At 51.3% G+C, this 21,069-nt stretch overlaps 1 protein-coding gene and 1 long non-coding RNA gene across 9 annotated transcripts in view; one reads left to right on the top strand and one right to left on the bottom strand.

The window, feature by feature from the left end:
* LOC144283315 (uncharacterized) overlaps nt 1–21,069 on the bottom strand; it is a 237,817-nt gene that overhangs the window by 15,089 nt on the left and 201,659 nt on the right. For 7 of the 8 annotated variants that reach the window (XR_013351795.1, XR_013351798.1, XR_013351797.1 and 4 more), the window contains one exon: nt 13,961–14,110. Coding sequence is in view for 3 of the 8 variants with exons in the window: in XM_077847216.1 (XP_077703342.1) it covers nt 13,961–14,110 (150 nt within the window). In the remaining 5 variants the exon portion in view is untranslated. Of the gene's footprint in view, nt 1–283; nt 4,122–13,960; nt 14,111–21,069 lie in introns of those variants that run through there. The other variant, XR_013351800.1, reaches the window with a different exon arrangement.
* Nucleotides 9,225–13,230, top strand: LOC144283316 (uncharacterized). The gene is made up of 3 exons (XR_013351822.1): nt 9,225–9,302; nt 12,496–12,609; nt 12,839–13,230. It is a non-coding gene; the product is annotated as an uncharacterized LOC144283316 (long non-coding RNA).

Genomic DNA, 21,069 nt, shown 5'->3' with positions numbered 1-21,069 from the left:
CAGCTCGGGAAACCAAACCCACACTCTACCACCTACAAGCTGTGTATGACTTCGGGCAGTTTCTTAACCTCACTCCCCATGTGCATGGTGAGGACTGGTGGCAGTCACAGCCTGCCCAATGCAGGATTAGGTGGGTTCACACGAGACTCGGCCTACAAGGAGCCAGACAGAGAATATTCTGGGGCACTGTGGACCATGCCATCTTCACAATCAGAGCACCAGCTACTCATCTTCGATCAGAGCATCAAAGCCAGCACAGACAACACCTAAAAGAAAGGACATGCTGTGTTCCAATAAAACTTTATTTATGGACAATGAAACCCGATTGCAGGCAATTTTCATGGGTCTGAAAATAGGATCCTTCTTTTGATTATTTTTCCCAACTCTTTGGGAATGCATTGGACCAAAAAAAGGCGGTGGGCCTGACCTGGCCTGTGAGCGGCGGTTTGCCAGCCTCTGATGTAAAGCACTTGGAACACCGCCTGGCACGTAGTAGGCACCCAGCACCCACGAACCACACCCCAGGCAACGAGAGCCAAGCCTCTGCCACGTGTTACACTGTGCGTTGGCTCTCCATGTGCCGTATCTCATTTAAATCTCCCCTTGCTTGTAGGCAGGTAACGTGATCACTCAGATGAGAAAACCAAGACCCAGGTCAGCAAAGGGACGGGGTGATGGTAAATCCAGGTCTTTCTGTCGTGAGCTCTTGCTTCTGACCGTTACAGAATGCTGTGCCGGCTGCCAGGACACAACAGGGAACCAGACCCACTCAGGCTCCGCTCCAAACACCACAAATCATGATTTAATTAATTTGAGACATTTGTTACCGAAAGCAAGGCCTGGAAGGAGGAACAAGGGTATTACACAGCTCACGGTGAGGGAGGTCCTCCGATGAAGGGGGACATGGCAGTTGGGAACAGTGGCCATGTGTCTGGTGCTGTGCCAAGCGTCAAAGAGAAGAGGCTAGAAAAAGCACGTCCGCCCCGGCTCCCTGTTGCGGAGGGCTCAGGGACGTGACAGTGTCAGATACGGTGGTGGAGGAAGAAACGAGTCCAAACCTCCCGAAGGCCACGCAGCAAGCTGAACAGCCTCTTCCGTTTTATGGGAATCTATCCTCATAAAATAGGAAAATACAGTCGCGAAGATGTAACTAGAAGAATATTCACGGAAGCGCGGTTTGTGGTAGTGCGAGGGCTGAATTCGCAAGTGGCCAGATGCTCCAGAAAAACTGGAAGGCCTCTGGCACTTGGTCTGAACAGTGGCAAAGCCGTGTGTCCGAGCAATCAGGTGGTGAAGGAGCAGGAGTGTGCATGCTGATGTGGAGGGACGTGGAGCATGGATTCAGGGACAGAGCCCTGTGCAAGCCAACAGGTGCACTCCCGTTGTCACAAGCGTACACATGGGCTCATGCATATACATCGGTCCTCTTACTCAGTCACCCCTGAAGGATGATGACAGATGCGTTTTTAGCCTCCTCCTTTTGTGTGTCTGCATTTGGAGGGGTTTCTGGAACAGATCCTCGGTGCTTTGTGAGAAGAAATGAAGGACAGCTGGTGGCCGGAGAGGAGTTCAAGTCTCCAAAGCAACCTGATCGCTAAAGCAAAGTGCTACCGATTCATTCACCCAGGGCCTCCGAAGGGTCCGCCGCGAGCGGGGACTGGGTGATGCGCTGAAGACGGAGATAGACGAGGCACATGGAGCTCCTCGTTTCGTGGGCGGCTGGTCAGGGGAAGACATCAGTGCGCTCAGGAGGGTTTGCAGTTCCATGGGGTTTGCAGAGGGAACACCAGATCACGGGGAAGGGAGACACCTTGTCCTAGACCTTGGAGGCAGCCTCCATGACTTGACATAGTCTCAGCTAATGACCTACTGATCAGAGGGCTCCTGGGAGCCGGGAGCAGCCTCGTGTTCGGGCTCAGTGTGAGGCCCCGAGCCTTCATCTTTCTCATTTTCCAGGCTGAGACCCTCCCCGGGCAGCTGTGCGGAGCCACTGAGGTTGGCGAGGCACTCCGCAATGGCCAAGCCCTGTGCACACGACAGGAGTGATTGAACGCCAAGATCTGAACCCCTTTCTACAAGGGTTGACAACCTGGAATTTAAATCATGATGGGTGCCAAGGATGGAGAAGTAAACATGTTTACCACTGAAAGACTCCACTGAGAAAGGCAGTGGGCAGTGTGATTCCCTGTCACCGCACCCTGGCCGGCCCCACGCCTTCTGTGGCTTCCAACTCGGCCAGCACCAGGGCAGCTCCCGACTTTCTGGAACCTGTTTGTAACCCTAAGGACAGTCTGTACATTTTTAAATTGAAACACTTTCTCTGCAAGATTTTGTTGACAGACATTCAAGGGAAGTATTTAGGACCTATGGCCTTGAAAAGAAACCCTACGTATCTCATGTCGGGTATAGTAAAGAGAAAAGGCTCTCCAGTTAGGTGGACAAAGGTTTAAATGCTGGCTCTTTTCGTGCATTGATTATTATATCCTAGCTTCAGGATAATAATATCTTTCCTGCAGGGTAATAATTAGAGCAACATATGTATAAAGCATAGATGTTCAATAAATGACAGTGCTGTTTTTTTTTTTTTTTCCTCTGGTGGGAAGACCCAGGGAACAAAGCAGCAGGGTCACAGGGCTCAGAAGCTGTACCCTGGGGGAAATCAGCTCATAATGAAGCAAGGGATGGAGGCCCGGGGTGGTCTGACCACGCAGAGCTAACCCTGACCTTGGCTCAGCCTGGAGAAGGTGAAGCAAGGAGGTCATATCTTTCTCTGTGAGGTGGAAATGTTAAATTAGACCGAAACTTCAAATTTGAAACCAGCCCTGTGCTCTGCACTCCTCTAAGATCCTGACTGCATGTGTGTCTCTCTGCAACATCTCAAGGATGGGTGAGGGAATCACTCCTGCAGTGAGGGCACCAGGTGTTGGCCTGGGAAGGGCTCACTCCCAATTCCAGCTGGGCACCAGCTCTCACGCCCAACTTTAAAATTTTCTGGAGAACACGACCTGGGCCCAGGGCAAGGCAGGCTGCAAACATGTACATATGGGGAAATAGCCTTAAAAGCAATGTACAAGGAACAAGGGTATTACACTAGGGGCACCTGGGTGGCTCAGTTGGTTAAGTGTCCGAACCTTGATTTTGGCTCAGGTCATGACCTCAAGATCATGGGATCAAGCCTTGCATCAGGCTCCACGCTCGGCATGGAGTCTGATTGTCCCTCTCCCTCTGCTCCTTCCCCTGCACTCTCTCACTTTCTCAAATGAATAAATAAATAGTCTTTTTAAAAAAGCGATGTACTAAATTTCATACACACAATACACAACACACAGATGTGTGCATTCACAGGTATGTGTACATGTATACACACAAATACAGACAGACATTTAGGTGTGCATATGTATATGCACAGATACAAGTACATTCTTCCTTTTTTAAAAAAAGATTTTATTTATTTATTCATGAGAGAGGCAGAGACATAGGCAGAGGGAGAAGCAGGCTCCCTGAGGGGAGGCGGATGTGGGACTCAATCCCGGGACCCCAGGATCACCCCCTGAGCCAGAGGCAGATGCTCAACCACTGAACCACCCAGCAGGTTTATGCACACACAGGTGCACATGTGTATAGGTACACCCGCATATATACGTATAGGTATATCCTCACACAAGCTCCACTTAAGTAATAATATTGTCCCCATTTTCCTAAAGAGGAACCTGAGTCATGGAAACAAGAAATTTGCCTAAGGTCACACAGAGTCTGCTGCAGAGGCAGGGTTCGAAACAAGACGGGCTGGCTCCAGAGTCCCTGCTGGTACTCATTAGATGACAACAGATAACCCAAGGGTTAAACAGCAGAAGCCGAGAGGCATCAACTCTGAAAGCAACTTGTGCCCTGGGGTTGACTGTGTCCAGTGAGGCTGGCCAAGAATTCCTCCCATTTCTGTACATGCATGTTTGCATGTTTCTTGTTTCTCCCGTCCAGAGTTAGGGTTCACTTCTCCTGCCCCTGAATCTGGGCTGACCTGTGACTCCTTGAGCAGGAGAATGGGAAGGAGCTGATGTCGTGTTGCTTCCGCGCCTTGCCCCCAGGAGGCTGGGCAGCATGCACACCAGGCACTTGAGGATCTGGCCGCACAGAGAAAGAAGGTCAGGCTGGATATGATGGCGAAATCTTAGAGACAGTGAGAGGCCCCAGTTGCTGCCCCCATCATCCCAGCTGAGGCCCCATGCAGCCTCACAGAGCTCCCCCAGGAATGCAGCCACATGGACTCCAAGTATAGCAGAAGAACCACCTGGCAGGGCTCAGCCACTCTACAAGACTGAGAAAAATAAACGGTCCTTGTCTTAAGCCACTAAATTTTCAGGCAGTTTGTTACACAGACAATTGGTTCATGCAACTATGTGGCTTGCAATACAATAACCAACATTATTTGTTGAGTGCTATGCTGGGCAGCATATTAAGTGCTTTACATTTACTGTCCTATTTACTCTTTATCACCACTCACATAGCACATTTTAATATTATTTCCATTTTACCCACAAAGAAGCTGAAGCCCAGTGAAATAAACAAATAGCCTTCCCTAGGCGGTGGCAGTTCTTAGATGTGGACCTAAATCTGACTCATTCTAACTGCATGTACCAATCAGATTTCTCCAGAGAAAGGAACCAATAGCGTGTGTGTACACATCCACAATGGTTAGAGACCGTGGCCCAGACAAGTTGACACATGAAAGTAAGCATCACACTGCATCTCCCCAACTCTGTGCCTCCTACCCCTGCAAAACTGGACCCCACATTCCCGGCCCAGAGTCATGATTTACCATCATGGAGCACACAATTGGCAAAATAAATGAGACATGCAATCAGAGCCTGTCACATTAAATGGTGGGGTGCCTCAAGTATGTGGTGAGAGAGACTACTTACCACATCGAAGCCACCAAGAATTAGCTTAGAGAAGGCACCTGGCATGGCTAAAATAGACCAGAGGTGCTTCCATCAACAGGTGACAGGAACCAAGATGGCGCCATGGAATGCCAACTGGAAAAGGAGGGGAGGAACTGAGGTTGGTTCTAGGAACTGGCTTTACTTCCAAACAGTGACCTTGGGTCATTTGTCATCTCTCCGAGCTTCATGTCCCCATGCAAGCTTGGTGATGTCCAAAGAACGGTCAAGTTCTTTCCATGACTCTCTGTGGCTTCAGATCCAGCATGGGTCATTGTATAGCATCTACTTTTGACGTGGGGGTGGAGGATGTCCAGTGATCACCACTTTGCCACCATAAAGATGCTGTGGGAGCTCATCATCTACTTTCCAGTGGCAATACAAGTAAGTCACTGATGGAACCTCTAAAACCCAGGAACCTCCAAAGCTGGTCTCCTCCCCTACTGGTTAGTCCCACACTGTTCCCACTCTGTTCCCACACACTGAATTCTAACTCCCCTTCTGTAGGAACTCACACTCAACCCACACCTCTGAACGTGTCCTGCAGCCACCCAGCAGTTCCTCAATTAACACAGAAGTCTGGCGAGAGGTTATCGCTGTCATTGCGTTTTGTTCCCTTGTCCCCACCAAAGCCAGCTACTTCCTTCAAGTTGGTATCAGGCAGGCCAGGAAGTTTTTTTTTCCCTGAAATCCATTGTATGTGGGAAGATCAGAAGGACGTGTCAAGTGCAAGGACGGAACCAGCTGGGCACATGGAGATACAGGCTGGCCCTGGCTGGCTTCCCCCGGCCCTCCTGTCCCGTGCTGGTGGGGCTATGCTGACTGACAGTAAGGACGATAGGAGCCTTGCCATGATAATTAATCAGGAGCATTATCATCATCCCAAAGAACCTCTGGGTTGCTCCAAAGCCAATTAGGAAACTGACCTCACCCCCTTCCTGCCTCATAAACCCACTGTCTCCAGTCCATCTAGGACCAAGGGATGGAATATTTCTCCATGTCCAGCACAACAGAGCCTATCTAAGGAGGCTCTGTAGACATCAGATGGGACCACCTCTCATCTCATCTCATCTCATCTCATCTCATCTCATCTCATGCATGGGAATGCTGAGGCTAATAATCATACCAGTCGATATGAGTACTTGGCACACTCGAAGCCCCATTCTAAATGCCCAACATCCAGTTGCCTGCAGAGTAACAACCACCTGTAGAGGCCCACACCCTAATTCCTGAAGCCTGTGACTATTTAGGTTGCATGGCAAAGGTAAATTCAAGTGGCAGATGAAAAGAAAGTTAATGTGCTCGTGTTAAAATAGATTATCCTGGATTATTTCTGTGGGCCTAATATAACCAGAAGCATCCAAAACTGGGAGGGGGAGGCAGAAGAAAGAATCAGTCAAAGTTAGATGGGACTATGGAAGAAAGGCATAGACAGGCATTAGCCTGCTGGCTTTGAAGATGGAGGAAGAAGCCGCTAGCCAGGGAATGAATGTAGAAGCTTCTAGAAACCGGGAATGGCAAGAAAACACTTCTCCCCTGGAGCCGCCAGAAGGAGGCAGCCCTGTGTTCACTGATTTTAACCCAGTGAGACCCACGTTGGACTTGTAACCTATGGGATTGTAAGATAATACACCGCGTTGCTTTAGGACTCTGAGTTGGTGGTAATTTATTAGATAGCAGCAATAGAAGCCGAATACATGAACCAATCCAGTCAGTTAATTAAAGTTCTTACAATAACCCTAAGAGGTGATGTAGTAGTATCCGCTAAGGCTGCAAGAACGCCATGTAACAAGACATCCCAAGTCAGGGCAAATGACAACAAGCATTTATTTCCCTCACACGTCTGCTAGTCAGCTCGGGGTCGGCTGGTTCCCAGGAGGGCTTGTCTGAGCTCGGCTCCACACGAGGTGTGCATTTCAAATCTGCTCCATGTCTCTCATCCTCTGTGGCCTGGAGGCTATCTACCAGAGGCAGGTTGTCACAATGAAAGGTACGTAAGAAAAGAAGCCCAACCTCATCCAACTTGCATCTTCCACTCCCGTTATGCTGCTCAAACTCCTTGGTCCAAAACAAGCCACATGGCCAAGATGTGCCATGGCGGGGAGAAGTACGTTTGCCCACCTGGAGGCCCCGGCAATGGCATGCACGTGGTAATCTGATAATGGGGCAGTGAAGAACTGGGACCCACAGTTCGATCGACCACAGAAAGGCACTACTGTCAAGGGTTCCATTTTGCAAATGAGAAACCAAGGCAGAGAGTCTCATCCAGGATCCCATTGCTAGTCAATAATGGAGCCAGGATCAAAATCCAGTCTAACTTCAAAACACGGGTCAAGGACCTCCACCTACTAAGTGGTGGAGCTGGGACACCATGGCTCTAAAGGTCACCGTCTCTAGAGCAGGAGGGCGTGGCATCCGGGAGCTGCAGTGATCTCCAGAAGTAAGAGGAAGACACTGAGAGAGGTTTCCAATCAAAAGTGCAGCCAGGCTGAGCTGCGGCTCTCAGCATGGCCCTGCTGTCAGATGACCCAGGGTAAGTCAGCTGTCCATGGCTGTCATAGGACTGAATGCCCTCCTCCTGCCTTGGTGGGGCTGGATCTGCAGCGAGGCGGGCCAGTTTGCAAGAAGCCAGCATGTGGGTTCCTTTGAAAGCTGTGTATCTGAAGGCCAGAGTAAGGAAAAGGGGCAGTGAGAGATGCAGCGAGAAAGGGATACCCACATGATGTGGGACGGGGGGATGCAGGGAGTAAGGTAGGACTATTCATGAGCCTGGAGAGAGGACACAGGAAGGAGGAGGGATCAGGAGAGAGGAAAAGAGGAAAGTGATGCTCAGAACTCAACATTATAGAGAAATTTTATTTGAAGGCACCAGGCAGGCATTTCCTGGAAAGGGTCAGAAGGTCACACCGACGATTCTGGGCATCTGGGGCCTCCTTAGAGAGGCCTCGGAGTGGAGGTGGCGGCTCTTCATGGTTATGTCCAGAGACTCAGGATGCTCCTGGGGGCCCTTCAACTCTGTAGCAATGGGCAGGGGGGTCACCAGAAGGCCCTCACACTTGGCCCTGCAACTGGAAGTCAGTAAACGCTCCAATTTATGGCAAGGGCATGCTAAGGATGAGAGGAGGCATGGGGACCACTCTCCATGTCCTACAGGAACTGTGTCACCCAGCTCAGGCCAGCCCCTGCTGGAGGGGGGGCATCTCCTCCCTCCCAGCTACTTTCCCCTTAAAGGGGGTATGAGGCATTCTCCCCAGAGAGGAGAAGCCCCTTCAGAGGGCAAGGGCAGTGGACACTTTGCAGGTAGGTGCCATGAGCCCTCTGCTCACCTCCCGGCTTCTCCTGTACCACCGCGCCAGGGGAACAGCACTGTTCCCACGGGAGCCAAGAACATCGCAGCTAGTAAGGTGAGGGCTTTCCACAGCCACCGGTTAGTTAATACAGGGGGATCCTGACTCAATCCGGGTCTGCCAGGCTCGTTCTGGGTGCCTGCCCCCTTACGGTGCTGCCAGCCAGGATCCAGCGCAAGAAGCTGCAGTGAGGACCCCCCTGAGAGGTGGGATGGTGGCCCTCTGATTCATGTACCACCCACTCACCGAGCATCCCCCTGAGAAGCATTAGTAGCCCCTCCCACAGGGGTTAAGAGCATGGCCCCTGGAGCCACTGTGTGGTTTTGAATTCTGGCTTTACTATCTGCTAGATGGGACAGCTGGGCCATATTGCTTGACTTCTCTGAGCCTCAGTTTACTCATTTGCAAAATGAAAGCAATGGCAGCATCTACATCTCAATAGGGTCTTATGAGGGTTAAGTGTTGGGCAAACTTCACATGTAGAACCGTGCCCAGCACGCGGTCAGTCTGATCAAACCACTGGCTTTTGTCGTTCTTCCCACGGTAGATGAAACGGACCTCGTCTTTGCCCTTACAGGAGTGCAGGCTCATGAAGGAAGGCAGGTAAAATAATACAAATAAATGTATCCTGATAGATCATGCTAGGAAGGAAAAGCTAAGAACAGCAGGAGGAAATAACAGGAGAGGTGAAAAGTGAGAAAGCGCTCACCATGCAAAAATGGAGGGAATGAACATTCCCAGCAGAGAAGTAGCATGTGCAAAGGCCCTGAGGTGGGTAGGAATGGGGTGTATCACTCAGCAGAGGTTGTTGTGGCTGAAGAGTAGTGAGTAAGGAGAGACATCCAGGCCAATTCAGGGACAAGCTGCCCTGAGCCCTCAAGGCACCATCACAATCAGCCAGACTGGAACGTTCTAGAACACCCCTCTTAGAGGAGCTTACCTAACAAGGCGCCAGGTCCATGATGAAAGGTGCTGCTGACCTCAGAGCTGACCCCCTCCGTGGGAAGGGGAGGCCAAGGTGGGAAGCATCTGCAGATTGGATATACTACACCTTGACAAGACCACTAGTAGCATCTCGAGAGGGGACCCCATGCTCTGATCTGAGGGGATGGGAGCATCCACCTGAAGGACAGCATCCTCTCCTTGGGCAGGGAACTCCTCCCACACCCCCCAACCCACACCAGGTTCTGAGCTACCTATGGGGAGGGACCACATCCCTCCAGATCTGCAGTCCATGCCTGGCACACTCTTGGTAGGGCGACCTTCTCTCCGGAGGATGGGCTCCGTAGGATGCCTCCCTTCCAGTTCCAGTGCCAGGCACAGACCAACTACAAGATGTGCATTCAATCACATGTGGTTCAACAAAAGAACAAATGATTCTCCAGTGCCTGGAGTCCACTGCTCAATCACCAAATCAATGGCCAAGCTGAGAACCACGCACTGTGGTCAATGCCCTTCAGGAAATCTCCATCCTGCTGGGAAGTCAGACACAGGCTCAAGGAGACAAGGTCTATCCCGGCTGTCCAGACATGAGACGCTCAAATGGAGTCTTTCCAACGGAGGAATTTGACTTCCAGGCAGAAGAGCCTAGAGGGAAAGCAAATGATGCAATGGAATTTGAGTAGAGGCCGGGTTTGGGTAATCTGAGAGGTGGCCACTTAGGGCGAGGGGAGCCCCTCACGCCCTGGACATCTGTCATCGGGCAAGCCCCTGCAAGGGCCTTCAGACAGCCTCTTCTCTGAAGAACCCTGGCGCCAGAGCTGGCGGCCCATGTCACAGTCGAGGACACTGAAGTTCAGACTGGTTTAGTGACTTGCCCACCGTCATGGAGCCAGGAACTGGAAGAGCTGGGGGGTGGGGGGCAGCCCAGCCCTGTCTGTGGTCCCCTCAGGCAGAGAAACGACAGGATCGGGTACAAAAGTCAAAGAAAAGATAGTGGCCGGTTCAAAAGACAGGAGTGAACCCTGTAGGCGAGGAGTCGTCATAGATGTGCCCAGCATGGGATCACAGGGTGGGGTGACGCTGAGGGGGGCTTTAATGGACGCTAGGAGGTCTGACTGCTTTTGATCAGGGAGGGATGAGGTCAGAGCTGTGCTTTCAGAATCTGGACCTGGCCATCAGGGGTTGAGGTGCGAGACTGAGAAGCTCAGCTCACCCCACGAGGGGCGGGACTGGAGGGGCAGGGCAGTGATGGAAAGAAGCCGGACCTGGAGCCAACAGGAAGGAAGCAGAGGCAGGACTGCTGGTTGGAAAGGCTCCCGGGAGAGGGAGAAACCACTTCTCCTTTCCTTTCAGAAGATAGCAAGATTATGACTGCAGAGCAGGGCTGCACAGGGCAGGACTTCCCAAAAATCAGGAGGGGAAGAGCCTTGAGCATGTGTCCCCAACAGAGGCTGCGGTCCCCAAATCACGTGTTCAACTCTGACCTCCTCTACCCACCCTGGAGCTTCAGCTGCAGGGAGCTCTGGCCTCAGGCCCTCGGGGACCCGGAAGTGCCCCTTCCTCCAGTACCAGGGCAAAAGAGAGACACAGAAGTCACTGAGATCCAAAGACAAGGGGCTGGAGACACCAAGAAAAGCGGTGTCACCCTGGGCTATGGATAGAGAAACCAAGGCACGAGAGGTTAAGAACTTGTCTGATAGGGCACAGTGAGTACTTGCCAGAATCGGGAATCAGATGGGGAGGCCTCAGCGTAGACCTGGCCTGTATCAGTCTGGGACCCAGCAGGAGGAGGATAATGAATATCCTGACCTTACTCCCTCCCTGCCCACCCCTGCCGCCCTCCCTCCCAAACAGAAGCCAGAGGGCCCAGGAGCCCCTTGTGGCCTCCACCCCACTGCACCCACACAGGACAGCCTCCTCATCACGGAGCAGGGCGGAGGACGGGGGGCATGACCCAGCCCCTCGCTACTCCCACAGCCAACACCGTGGTGGGTACTTGGGCCTGGGCTGCCTCCGCTCTGCGGAAGCCTGGGGAAGAGGCCCCAGGCCTGGGCTCTGCAGCAGGAGGCCACCTGGCCCTCGCTCAAGGGGTAAGGCCGCACACGTGCCAGCGCCCGGCCTCCACCCCCAACTGATCCAGCATCTTCACATCCCCTCCTTCCTTCCTCATTCACACCCCCTGCCCTGCCCTGCCTCTATCATATGCAAAAATCTCACCGGCCCACTTCCAATGACAAGGCAGGCTGCTGGAGCGGCGGTTGTCGTGTGGAGGATGTGAGGGCCAGCTGATGCCCGGCGCAGAGCAACAAGCCCACTGGCGCCCTGGCCGGCCCCCACCCTGCCTGCCAGCCCTGCACATTGAGGCCTGGCTGCCGGTAAAAAGAAAGGGCTCCTATCTCTGATTCCTCAGGGCCTCCGATAAGAAATGTCATCCCTTGCTGGGTAATATTACCCGCCCGATAAGAATCTCTATCAAGCTCAAACATATGGCTGGCTACAGAACACAGAGCCCAGCAGAGCAGGATAATTTATTTGCTTAAGCTGAAAGCCCTGGGCGGCCGAGAGAAGTGCAATGAATAAAAGAGGAAGAGCCAAATTATAACTTCCCTGACTTGCAGTGGGGATTCCCCCCACTCCACCCCCTGCACCCCCCGGGAAGGTTGAGGCACCTGAGGACAACACGGGGCCCTCCTGGCTTTCCTCCCTACAGGACAAACACTTTCCCCTGGTCTTCCCTCAAAGGGCACTTTCACTTGCGCTAGCCATCTGAGCGAATCCTCGAGATCAACCTCGAGAGAAGCACTTTTAGCTTCCTTTTACAGATCAGGAAATCGAGATCCAGCAAGGTTAAGTGACACGGCCAAGGTCATAGAGGCAGCCAAGCAAGAGCTCGGGATGCGGAGCCCATCAGGTCTGACTCGCCAGTGTGCTGCTGGGGCGCCTGGCTCCTAGGACCAAATTCGCCAGCGAGGTCAAACGTGCCCAACTTACACTGACGGTGTCACTACACATTACTGTCTCCAAGGTCCCCTTCCAGCCTCGCCCCAGGTTGTGTGTCTCTACAACCTGGAATAACGAGGAAGCTTTGCAGAGCACAGAGATTTAAGAGAGAGAGGAGGGGAGGCCGGGCCAGAATGCAGGAGAGACAGAGGGGTCGTCTGGGGCTTTCCCCTCAGCCACCTGTGTGCGTGAAGCACTGCCGGTAGAAGGAAGTTGTAGAAAGAACCCCCCTCCCCCCCCACTCTGTTCATGGCTTCGTGTATTCACAGATACTGACAGATGGCGACCAGGTATCTGGCCCTGGGACTGGCCTGGGCAACAGTACTACCAATGGACAGAGCCATCCTGCCCTCACGGAGCGGCCTGGTTCCTGGGCCGTACAGGTGAGCGTAGAGGTGAGAACGCACAAGGTGTTAAGTGTAGGTGCAAGAAGTAGAGATGCTCACGAGGGAGAGGTGGCTGTGTGTTAGACGAGCTGTTCGCACACTCTACGCTCTTCTATGCCCTCCTTTCATAATCAACATTATTAAGGTTGATAATACTTTTTGAAAGTGAACATCGCTTCAAGATCGTTCCACATTACTCCATAAAGCCAGGAATTCTTTTTAACAGCTGCGTTGTATACAATTGTACGGATACCCCATGACTTGATCAACCAATCCCGAACTGAGGAGCTTCTAAAGATTGTGCCTCACAAAGACACAAGAACAGGTGGAGCAGTGAAACTTGCACACGATAGTACAATGGTGGGTATATGTCGCACATTTGTCATGGAACCTACAAGACCAGGAGTGAATCCTAACGTGAACTATGGAGTCTGGGTGGTAATGAGGTGTCGGTGTGGATTTGACAATTGTAACAAGTGTCCCACTCTGGTGTGGGAGATGCTGAGAGTGCGTACGTGGGAACAGGGGTATGTGAGGGCTCTCTGTGTGTTCTACTTAATTTTTCTGAGACCCTAAAACTGCTCCAAAAAATAGTCTATTTAATGATAATAAAAACCAATCGATCACACAAGTGTGACTTTAACCCTGGCTCAATTCTATTCCATTTTCTTTTTCTTTTTTTCTAAGATTTTATTTATTTATTCACAAAAAACACAGAGAGAGGCAGAGACATAGGCAGAGGGAGAGGCAGCTCCCTGCAGGGAGCCCAATGAGGAACTCGATCCCAGGACCGTGGGATCACAACCTGAGCCGAAGGCAGACACTCAACCACTGAGCCACCAGGTGCCCCTATTCCGTTTTCTATTGACTATTTTTTCTCCTAAGTTTGGGTCATATTCTCCTGTTTCTGTACATATCCAGTAATCTGATTACAAAAGAAACATTGGATACTGATAAATCATGTCTCATCGTTTGACGTTTCCAACAATATTGAGATGAAGATGTTATTCACACCATCTGAATCTGTGCCTGTGTTTCTCAAGGAGAAATTCCTAGAATTCGCCCAGTGCCTTATAAACTCGATTTTTTCTATCCTTCTCATGCAGCCAAGTCTCGACAAGCTGGTGGCTCCCTGTGTGCCCACCCTCCTCAGGCCTTGGTGAGCTCTGCTAAAAGGACCTTCCTGCTCCTTAGTGAGCAACTCCTGCCAGTTCCACAAAAGCACATGAGGAAACAAACATATTTTACTTCTGGTCGCCAAAACCTCCACTCATCGTGCCCCTTCCTCCTCTGGTCCCCAGTGGTTTCATTCTGGGATCAAGCTGAACACACGAACCAAGGTACCAACCTCTTTTCATTCAAGCCATTCCCTGAGCTGCTCAGCATTCTTCTTTTCCTTCTGGGCCCGGAGATGTTCAAGAATGCAGATAGCCCAAGGCTGGAGAGAAGCAGATCTTCACAGGAGCTCAGGACTCTGCAAAAACCATAGCCCAACAACCTGGGAAAACACAGTAAATATCAATTATGCAATTTGGAGCCCGAGGCATCTCGAAGAGAAGCATCCATTACAAACAGAAAATCCTCTGATAAAGAACACTTATCTCCCTAGCTGAAATGAAGAAGAACCTAAGGTAAAGGAGGTCATCCTACCTGGGAGAGGCTGGTATCCACTGAAGACCACGGTGGACATGGAGGGGCACACAAATATGAGTAGAGAAGACCCCCCCCCATCCTAAAGGATTCATGACCTGCTGGAGGGCCTTGAAAGAAAGGCTGTGATCCATGTGGTCATAGATGAAGGGGCCAAGAGCTTTGGGAATAAAGAGGAAGGAGGCATGGACTCTCACTGCACAAGTTAGAGAAGAGGATATTTGAGCTAGGTATTGAAGAGTAGGGGGTCACCGGGCAGAGAGAGGGGAGGGGCTTTCAGATGTCTTGACATCATGTGGGACAGGGAGTATGAAGGATTGGCCAGTGGTCAGGCTGGAAAGGAAAGGCCTCATGCTATGCTGAGTTTAGGTTTCCTCTGCGGATACAATAGGGAGTCTTAGAGACTCTTGAACAACAGAGTGATAGATTACCTCTATGCCTTACCACCACCAGGAAGGGACCCTCGGCCACACGGGACTGCGTATACATGGTTCCCAGGTCAGCCCGTGAAGCAACAGACAGAGTGGTTAAAACAATAGCCTCCAGAGCCTGCAATCTGTCTTCAAATCCCAGCACTGCCACTACCAGGTTGAGCAAGTTGCTTATCTATTCCCGTCTTCTCATCTGTGAAATGGGGGTAATAACAGCAGAGGCTGCTCTTGGTGCTACTGGGTGAACTGTGAATTGGATAAGCTGATCTGTGTGTACGGTGCTCAGACCTGTGTCTGGCACAGGACAGGGGCACAGCACAGGACAGCTCTGGGGACTGTGCCCAATCTCACTTCTTCTCCCGGTTTCTTCCTTCAGCACTGTCATTTCTTCTGAGACAAGAGCTGCCCTGAATCTGGGCAAAGGTGAGCAGGTTTAAGTCAAGGGTTGCTTTAGGAGGGCTGGAGCTGTCGTCTGAACTAGAATTCGAGCACCGCCAGCTTCTCACAAGCTTCCCGGCACCCCCATAGCAGGTACCATCTAAGACAGTGGCTCCCAACACTGCTGCACCAGAGAATCACCTGGGGGGAGATAATAACCTCCATGCCCAGGCCCCACTCCAAGTCGGAATCTTTGGGGGGATGGGGGACATGGGGAATTCCTGCAGCAAGATTTTTAAATTCCTCAGGTGAGTCCAGCATTATAGCCAGTTTGAGAACAACTGATCTAAGGGACAAACTGAATAAAGAAGGGAAATACAGTAGAGGGGCATGTGCCGCCACCTTGAGTTGGGTCGTCTCCAGAAGGCACCTGGCTCCCTGGGTTTCTGCTTCCTTACCCACAGGGTGATGCCCGGGCACCTCACATCTTCCCAGGCTGTCACACTGAGCCAGCAAACCTGAAAGTGCTCTGGATCATTAGGATTGTGACAGAGCCATCCAAACTTTTCTGGAAACAGACAAGGCCATAGAATACCAACAGACACACCATGTAGGCATATGCAGGGGAAAAAGCATTGGTTGGGTGCACAGAGCCGGCAACTGGTTAGGCTCTAGCTAACCAGTGATGTTAAGAACCCCAGCCCTTTCTGCTTCAGCTTTCTCAATGGTAGATCAGGGATAAGAAGTGATTTGCCAATCAGACAAGGCGTCTTGGGCAGCGCAAGCAGGAAGGCAGAAGTCACATTATGAAGAGTCGGGCTAACATAAAGCATTTTTATTTAACGTTTTCTGGGTCCTCCCCGCAACAATGGAAAGTTCTGGAGAGAGAGATGTCTCCCTTCCACAACTGTTGTAACCTAGGGTAGGGAGGAGGCAAGGAGCAGTGCCTACCACATGAAAGCTGTCCTCACGCCAGGCTGGAATGGAACCTGTCAGGGTCCAAGTGGGGATCAGTGATAGGACAGGAGAGCAGGGTGGGGCCAGGGGCGGCCCCAGGGGGACGTTAAGATAGGAAATGTTATCTGGGAACAATGGAACCACCCTACCGTTGTTCTGGCCTGGATCTGACAAGCGGGGATAAGACTACAGGAAATATGTCCCTCGACAACCGGCCAGAATGGCCCCGTTAGGTGGGTTTTGCATCCATGCATGTGTGCACGCTGCAATGGGCATAAATCAGCCATGTGCCGAGAACGGTGTTAGAAGGTGGGGATGCCAAGATGGATAAGGCCTGGTCATCACCCTCCGGAGGGACAAAGACAAGGCATACAAAGAAGTAGCATTTAGGTACAACCCTGTACTAAAATACAACGACAAAATCGCCACCACTCCTGATGGCCAATTGTGCAGCAGGCAGCATGCTTTGTATTTTATATTTAATATCTCAAATCCTTGGTGTCCTCTCCAAGTAAGTGGACTAGCTCCATTCTACAAATATGGAAACTGAGGCTCCGAGAGGCTGAGTACTGGATGGCGATCACACAGTATTAAGAGGCCGGCTCAGGTCCGGATCCAGAACAGTGCTACTCCAACACTTGGGCTCCTTGCCCACAGCTCAGGGGGACAGCCCAGAGAGTCAAAAGGCAGTGAGACAGAGTAACCTCTCTCACGCACTTCTTACAGCCACAGTGACCGCACCTGGAGAAGGTTTAAATGCCAAAAGGAGCAAATGAGAAACAAAATTAGGCACGGCACCCGGCCTAGGCTATTGCTCAATAAATACAACAGGAACCTGAATCCAAATATAATACCATCGGAAGAGCAGAGCAGAGGCGTGAGACGCTTGGGACCTTGCAGAGCCAGGCCGGAATCTCAGCCTCAGGATTCACACCTCCCTGAACTTCAGTTACTCATCTTAAAAATGGGAATAGGGCAGCCCCGGTGGCTCAGTGGTTTAGCAGTACCTTCGGTCCAGGGCATGATCCTGGAGTCCTGAGATCGAGTCGCACGTCAGGCTCCCTGCATGGAGCCTGCTTCTCCCTCTGCCTCTGTCTCCCTCTGTGTCTCTATGAATAAATAAATAAAGTCTTTGAAAAAAAAAATTGGAAACAGTAACTCCTACCAGAGGCCGACCGGAGTGAGGTCTAGATAATAGGGACAATTTTCTACCCTCAAGACCCCTGCAGCCCCACCTCGGGCTTGGGGGAAATGTAATAGCAAGCATCTGAACAACCAGAAGCGTCTGGCATGTTTTAGAAGCTCACACTGAGTCTGGAAATGGGCCTCCCACGAGGTGCCCGATGTCTTCTACACAAGCTCACAAGCCGGAGCCTTCACGTGGACTGCCGGCCCTCTAGGAAGGGGCACGAACTCGTGTTCACTCTGAGCACGGCCACTACGCACAGGCCTGGCCACCATGCCTGTGTAACCCTCTTAGGCTGGTTTCTTCTCTTGGCAAGTTAATACTCCCTGATGAATATTACTCAAGAGAGGCTGGGGTACAACCAAACGGGGGCCTGGGGGCAGGTTCAGGGAACAGCTACCCCAGGCAGCTTTTACTTAACCTTGACCGCGTCCTCACTGTCCTATAGGCAACAGCTACTTTTGGTTTTGGTTGTTTTGCCAGCAGGGAGGCATCATGGTCTGAAATACAAAACAGACTCTGGGGATGCCTAGGTGGTTCAGCGGTTAAGCCTCTGCCTTCAGCTCAGATAGTGATCCTGGGGTCCTGGGATGGAGTCCCCTCATCGGGTTCCCTACAGAGAGCCTGCTTCTCCCTCTGCCTGTGTCTCTGCCTCTCTGTGTCTTTCATGAATAAATAAATAAAGTCTTTAAAACAAAAAAACAAAACAGACTGGTCCAGGGTCCAGATTCACCAACGGCCAGTAGCCGGCTGGTCTTCAGCAGGTTACGTTCCCTCTCTGTGCCTGAGTCTGGGCCTGGAGGTTATCTCTGAAAATAGATACTCATCTATTCCACCAGGTCCCTCCCTGTGCCCTAGGGACACAATCATTAGACAGAAACAATAGGAATCCCTGCATTTGTGGGGCTCAACGAGGGTTGGGGGCAGAGAGTCCACAAACAAATAAGCAATAAGGTCAGATGGTGCTGAGTGCTCCAGAGATCCATAAAGAAAGAATGGGGACGGGAGACCCGAGGTGGGTGCTGTTTACCCAGCACGGCCAGGAAAGGGCGTCTGTGATAAGGAGGCTTTTGAGCCGCGCGTGTGCGTACCATGTACCGGGCACGGTTCCAGGGTGAGGGCAGGTGTTTCACGTGGAATGGCTCACTCAGCCCGTCCAGCGCCCCCAGAAGGAAGACAGTGACCCTTTCCGCATTTTACATGGGACCAAGCTGAGACACAGAGGTACCTACCATGACTCGCTCAACGGGACTGGGGTTCAGTGGGTACCTGAACCCAACTCTGACGCCCAAGCTCCAAAGCGCTGTACGCAAATTCTTCCATTCCTAGAGCTCCAATTGCTGGCGACTGCTGCTCTGCAAGTGACCCCCGTGACCACCATCAAGATGTCACAATAAAAAGAAGCTGAAGGTATAGAGGATGAAAGGAAAAGCCAAGACACGGCTCCTGGCCCAAAACATACGTAACTATGTCTATTTGGAAAATAAGGAATTATTTATTTTTATTTATTTATTTTAAAGATTTTATTTATTTATTCAGGAGAGACACAGAGAAGCAGAGACACAGGCAGAGGGAGAAGCAGGCTCCCTGCAGGGAGCCCGAGGTGGGACTCTATCCCAGGACCCTGAGATCACGCCCTGAGCCAGAGGCAAACGCTCAACCACTGAGCCACCTACATGCCCCGAAAATAAGGAAATTGATTGTCAGCTTTTCTCTGTGTCTGTAAACACATTGCCTTCTCTTTGTATCCATCTTAATCTCCTCAAGGAAGAAGACCTGGGGCCCCGTGTCCATTTTAGACTGACTTCTGATGTGCAGCACTGTTCCAGGATCTGCTCTCTCCCATCGCAAAGGAAAGAGCCACCCTCTCCAGGCCAGGACAGCACCCTGCCCCTTCCCATGGCCACCATTCCAGAGCCAGCCTGGGTGTTATTCTGCTCAAGCCACTGCCTGAGCAATGGGATAAAGGGGAGGGCGGGCAGCTGACGAGGGTCCTGAAAGATTCCAAAGATGCAGACATGCTAATATTGCTTCAAAGGCGGACTAGTCCTTTGAAAGATCACCTTCTACCTCAGATTCTCAAACTCCAGAAGGCCAGGAAAAGCTTCTTTAAAAGGACCACTGAAGGGGCAGCTGGGTGGCTCAGTGGTTGAGCATCTATCTGCTTGTGGCTCAGGGCGTGACCCTGGGATCCTGGGATCGAATCTTCCATCAGGCTCCCTGTATGGAGCCTGCTTCTCTTTCTGCCTGTGTCTCTGCCTCTCTCTGTGTCTCTCGTGAATAAATAAATAAAATCCTTAAAAAAACAAAACAAAAACAAAACACTGAAGAACTTGCTTCCAGGGATTCACCATGATGGGCTTCTTCTCTGGCTCCCCATTGGATCAGAGCTCCTGAAGGGAAGGCCTCAAGACGCTGTCCCTACATCTAGCTCCTGTGGGCCCTGCATGTCTGATAAAGGGATCTATACGTGGATGGATACAAGGGAAAGAGAAAAGGAAGAAGGGAGACGGGGAGGGAAAAAGGTGAAGTGTAGGTTAAAGAAAATGTCTATGACATGAAATCATGGGAAGTACACATTAAAGGGAGAAGTGGATAAACGCAAAATGACCACGAAACCACTGGGGGGAAAACTATGGAATATCATGCAGCAGTTAAAAAAAGAACACGGAGTGTGTGTGTCGGTGTGTGTGTGTGTGTGTGTGTGCACTTATACCCACAAAAGATCTATCAGAGATACTGTTCAGTGGAAAATGAATACATTGAAATATTCGATTCTCTGCAGCTCGGAATGCCATGCAGTCCGCAGAGCCAGTCCCTGGGCTGCAGGCCCGACCTGGCGACCTGGCGATAAATCCTAAGGAGATCATCTGACCCAACCCCTGCCTCGGGCTGACATTTCCACCCAGGATGAAAGGAAGGCCACGCCCTCCCTCCAGGGCTCTAGGCAACAGCAATCTCGTGACCCGGCATCCAGTCTGGCTTTGCTCCCCCAGTTCCTTGAAATTACTTGTACAGATTTCAAGACAAAATAACTCCAAGGAGCTTCCCTCACCTCCGGGCCCCCAGCCTGTGATAACTCCCGAAGGACAACGCACTCACACTCAGCTGTAAACCAAAGACCTAGGGGCTCTATCCGGCTACAGGTTTCACCCACAGGATGTTGTAAATATTTCTGAATTCCTTGTGCACATCTAAAATTCAGGAAATTTCATTACACCCCATGGTCCAAAAATTAACTCAGCAGCCCTGGTCCCACACTACAATAGCTGGCTGGGTGCTTGAGGAGGGCGGGGTGGGGGGCTTTATTTGGGGCACGTACCCTCCCACTGGCCACCATCTCATCCTCCAGAGATCACCAAGCCCAAACTCATCACAGACAAAGAACTGCTGCTCAGAGAGAGGTGAGGACACTTACCCAAGGTCACACAGCAAGCCAGGAGCAGGCTGGAAACCAGAGCCCGGTATTGCTCACACAAAGACTTGTGTCTCTTCTAGCTGCCAGGCTGCACCTGTTCTCAGTTTGAACCAATTGCAGCCTTAAACATTAGATGATCCATTTGACATCTGGCTGGAACAAGGTTTCTAGGGTCATCACCCTGAGGCCAGGTCAAAATCCAAGTCAAGCAGAAGTGATGCCTCCTACGCCCCAAGCACACGGTACCATAACCAGCCTAGGCCCGGCATCGGGACGATTCTTGCTCAATGTTACTCTTTGCTTCATCATTTCCACATCCAGAGGAACAATACTTCCCCAAAAATTAATTGTCCCCAGGAACCCACCTACACAGTTCTTGGAAAATATGGGTTAAACGTTTTGCCACACAAAGAAAACAAGGAACAAAGAGGCTGAGG

This window comes from Canis aureus, chromosome 14 (assembly GCF_053574225.1).
Source record: "Canis aureus isolate CA01 chromosome 14, VMU_Caureus_v.1.0, whole genome shotgun sequence".
In the NCBI taxonomy this organism is placed as follows: domain Eukaryota; kingdom Metazoa; phylum Chordata; class Mammalia; order Carnivora; family Canidae; genus Canis; species Canis aureus.
The sequence above is the reverse complement of the archived record's forward strand: the minus strand, read 5'-3'. Positions and strand labels throughout refer to the sequence as shown.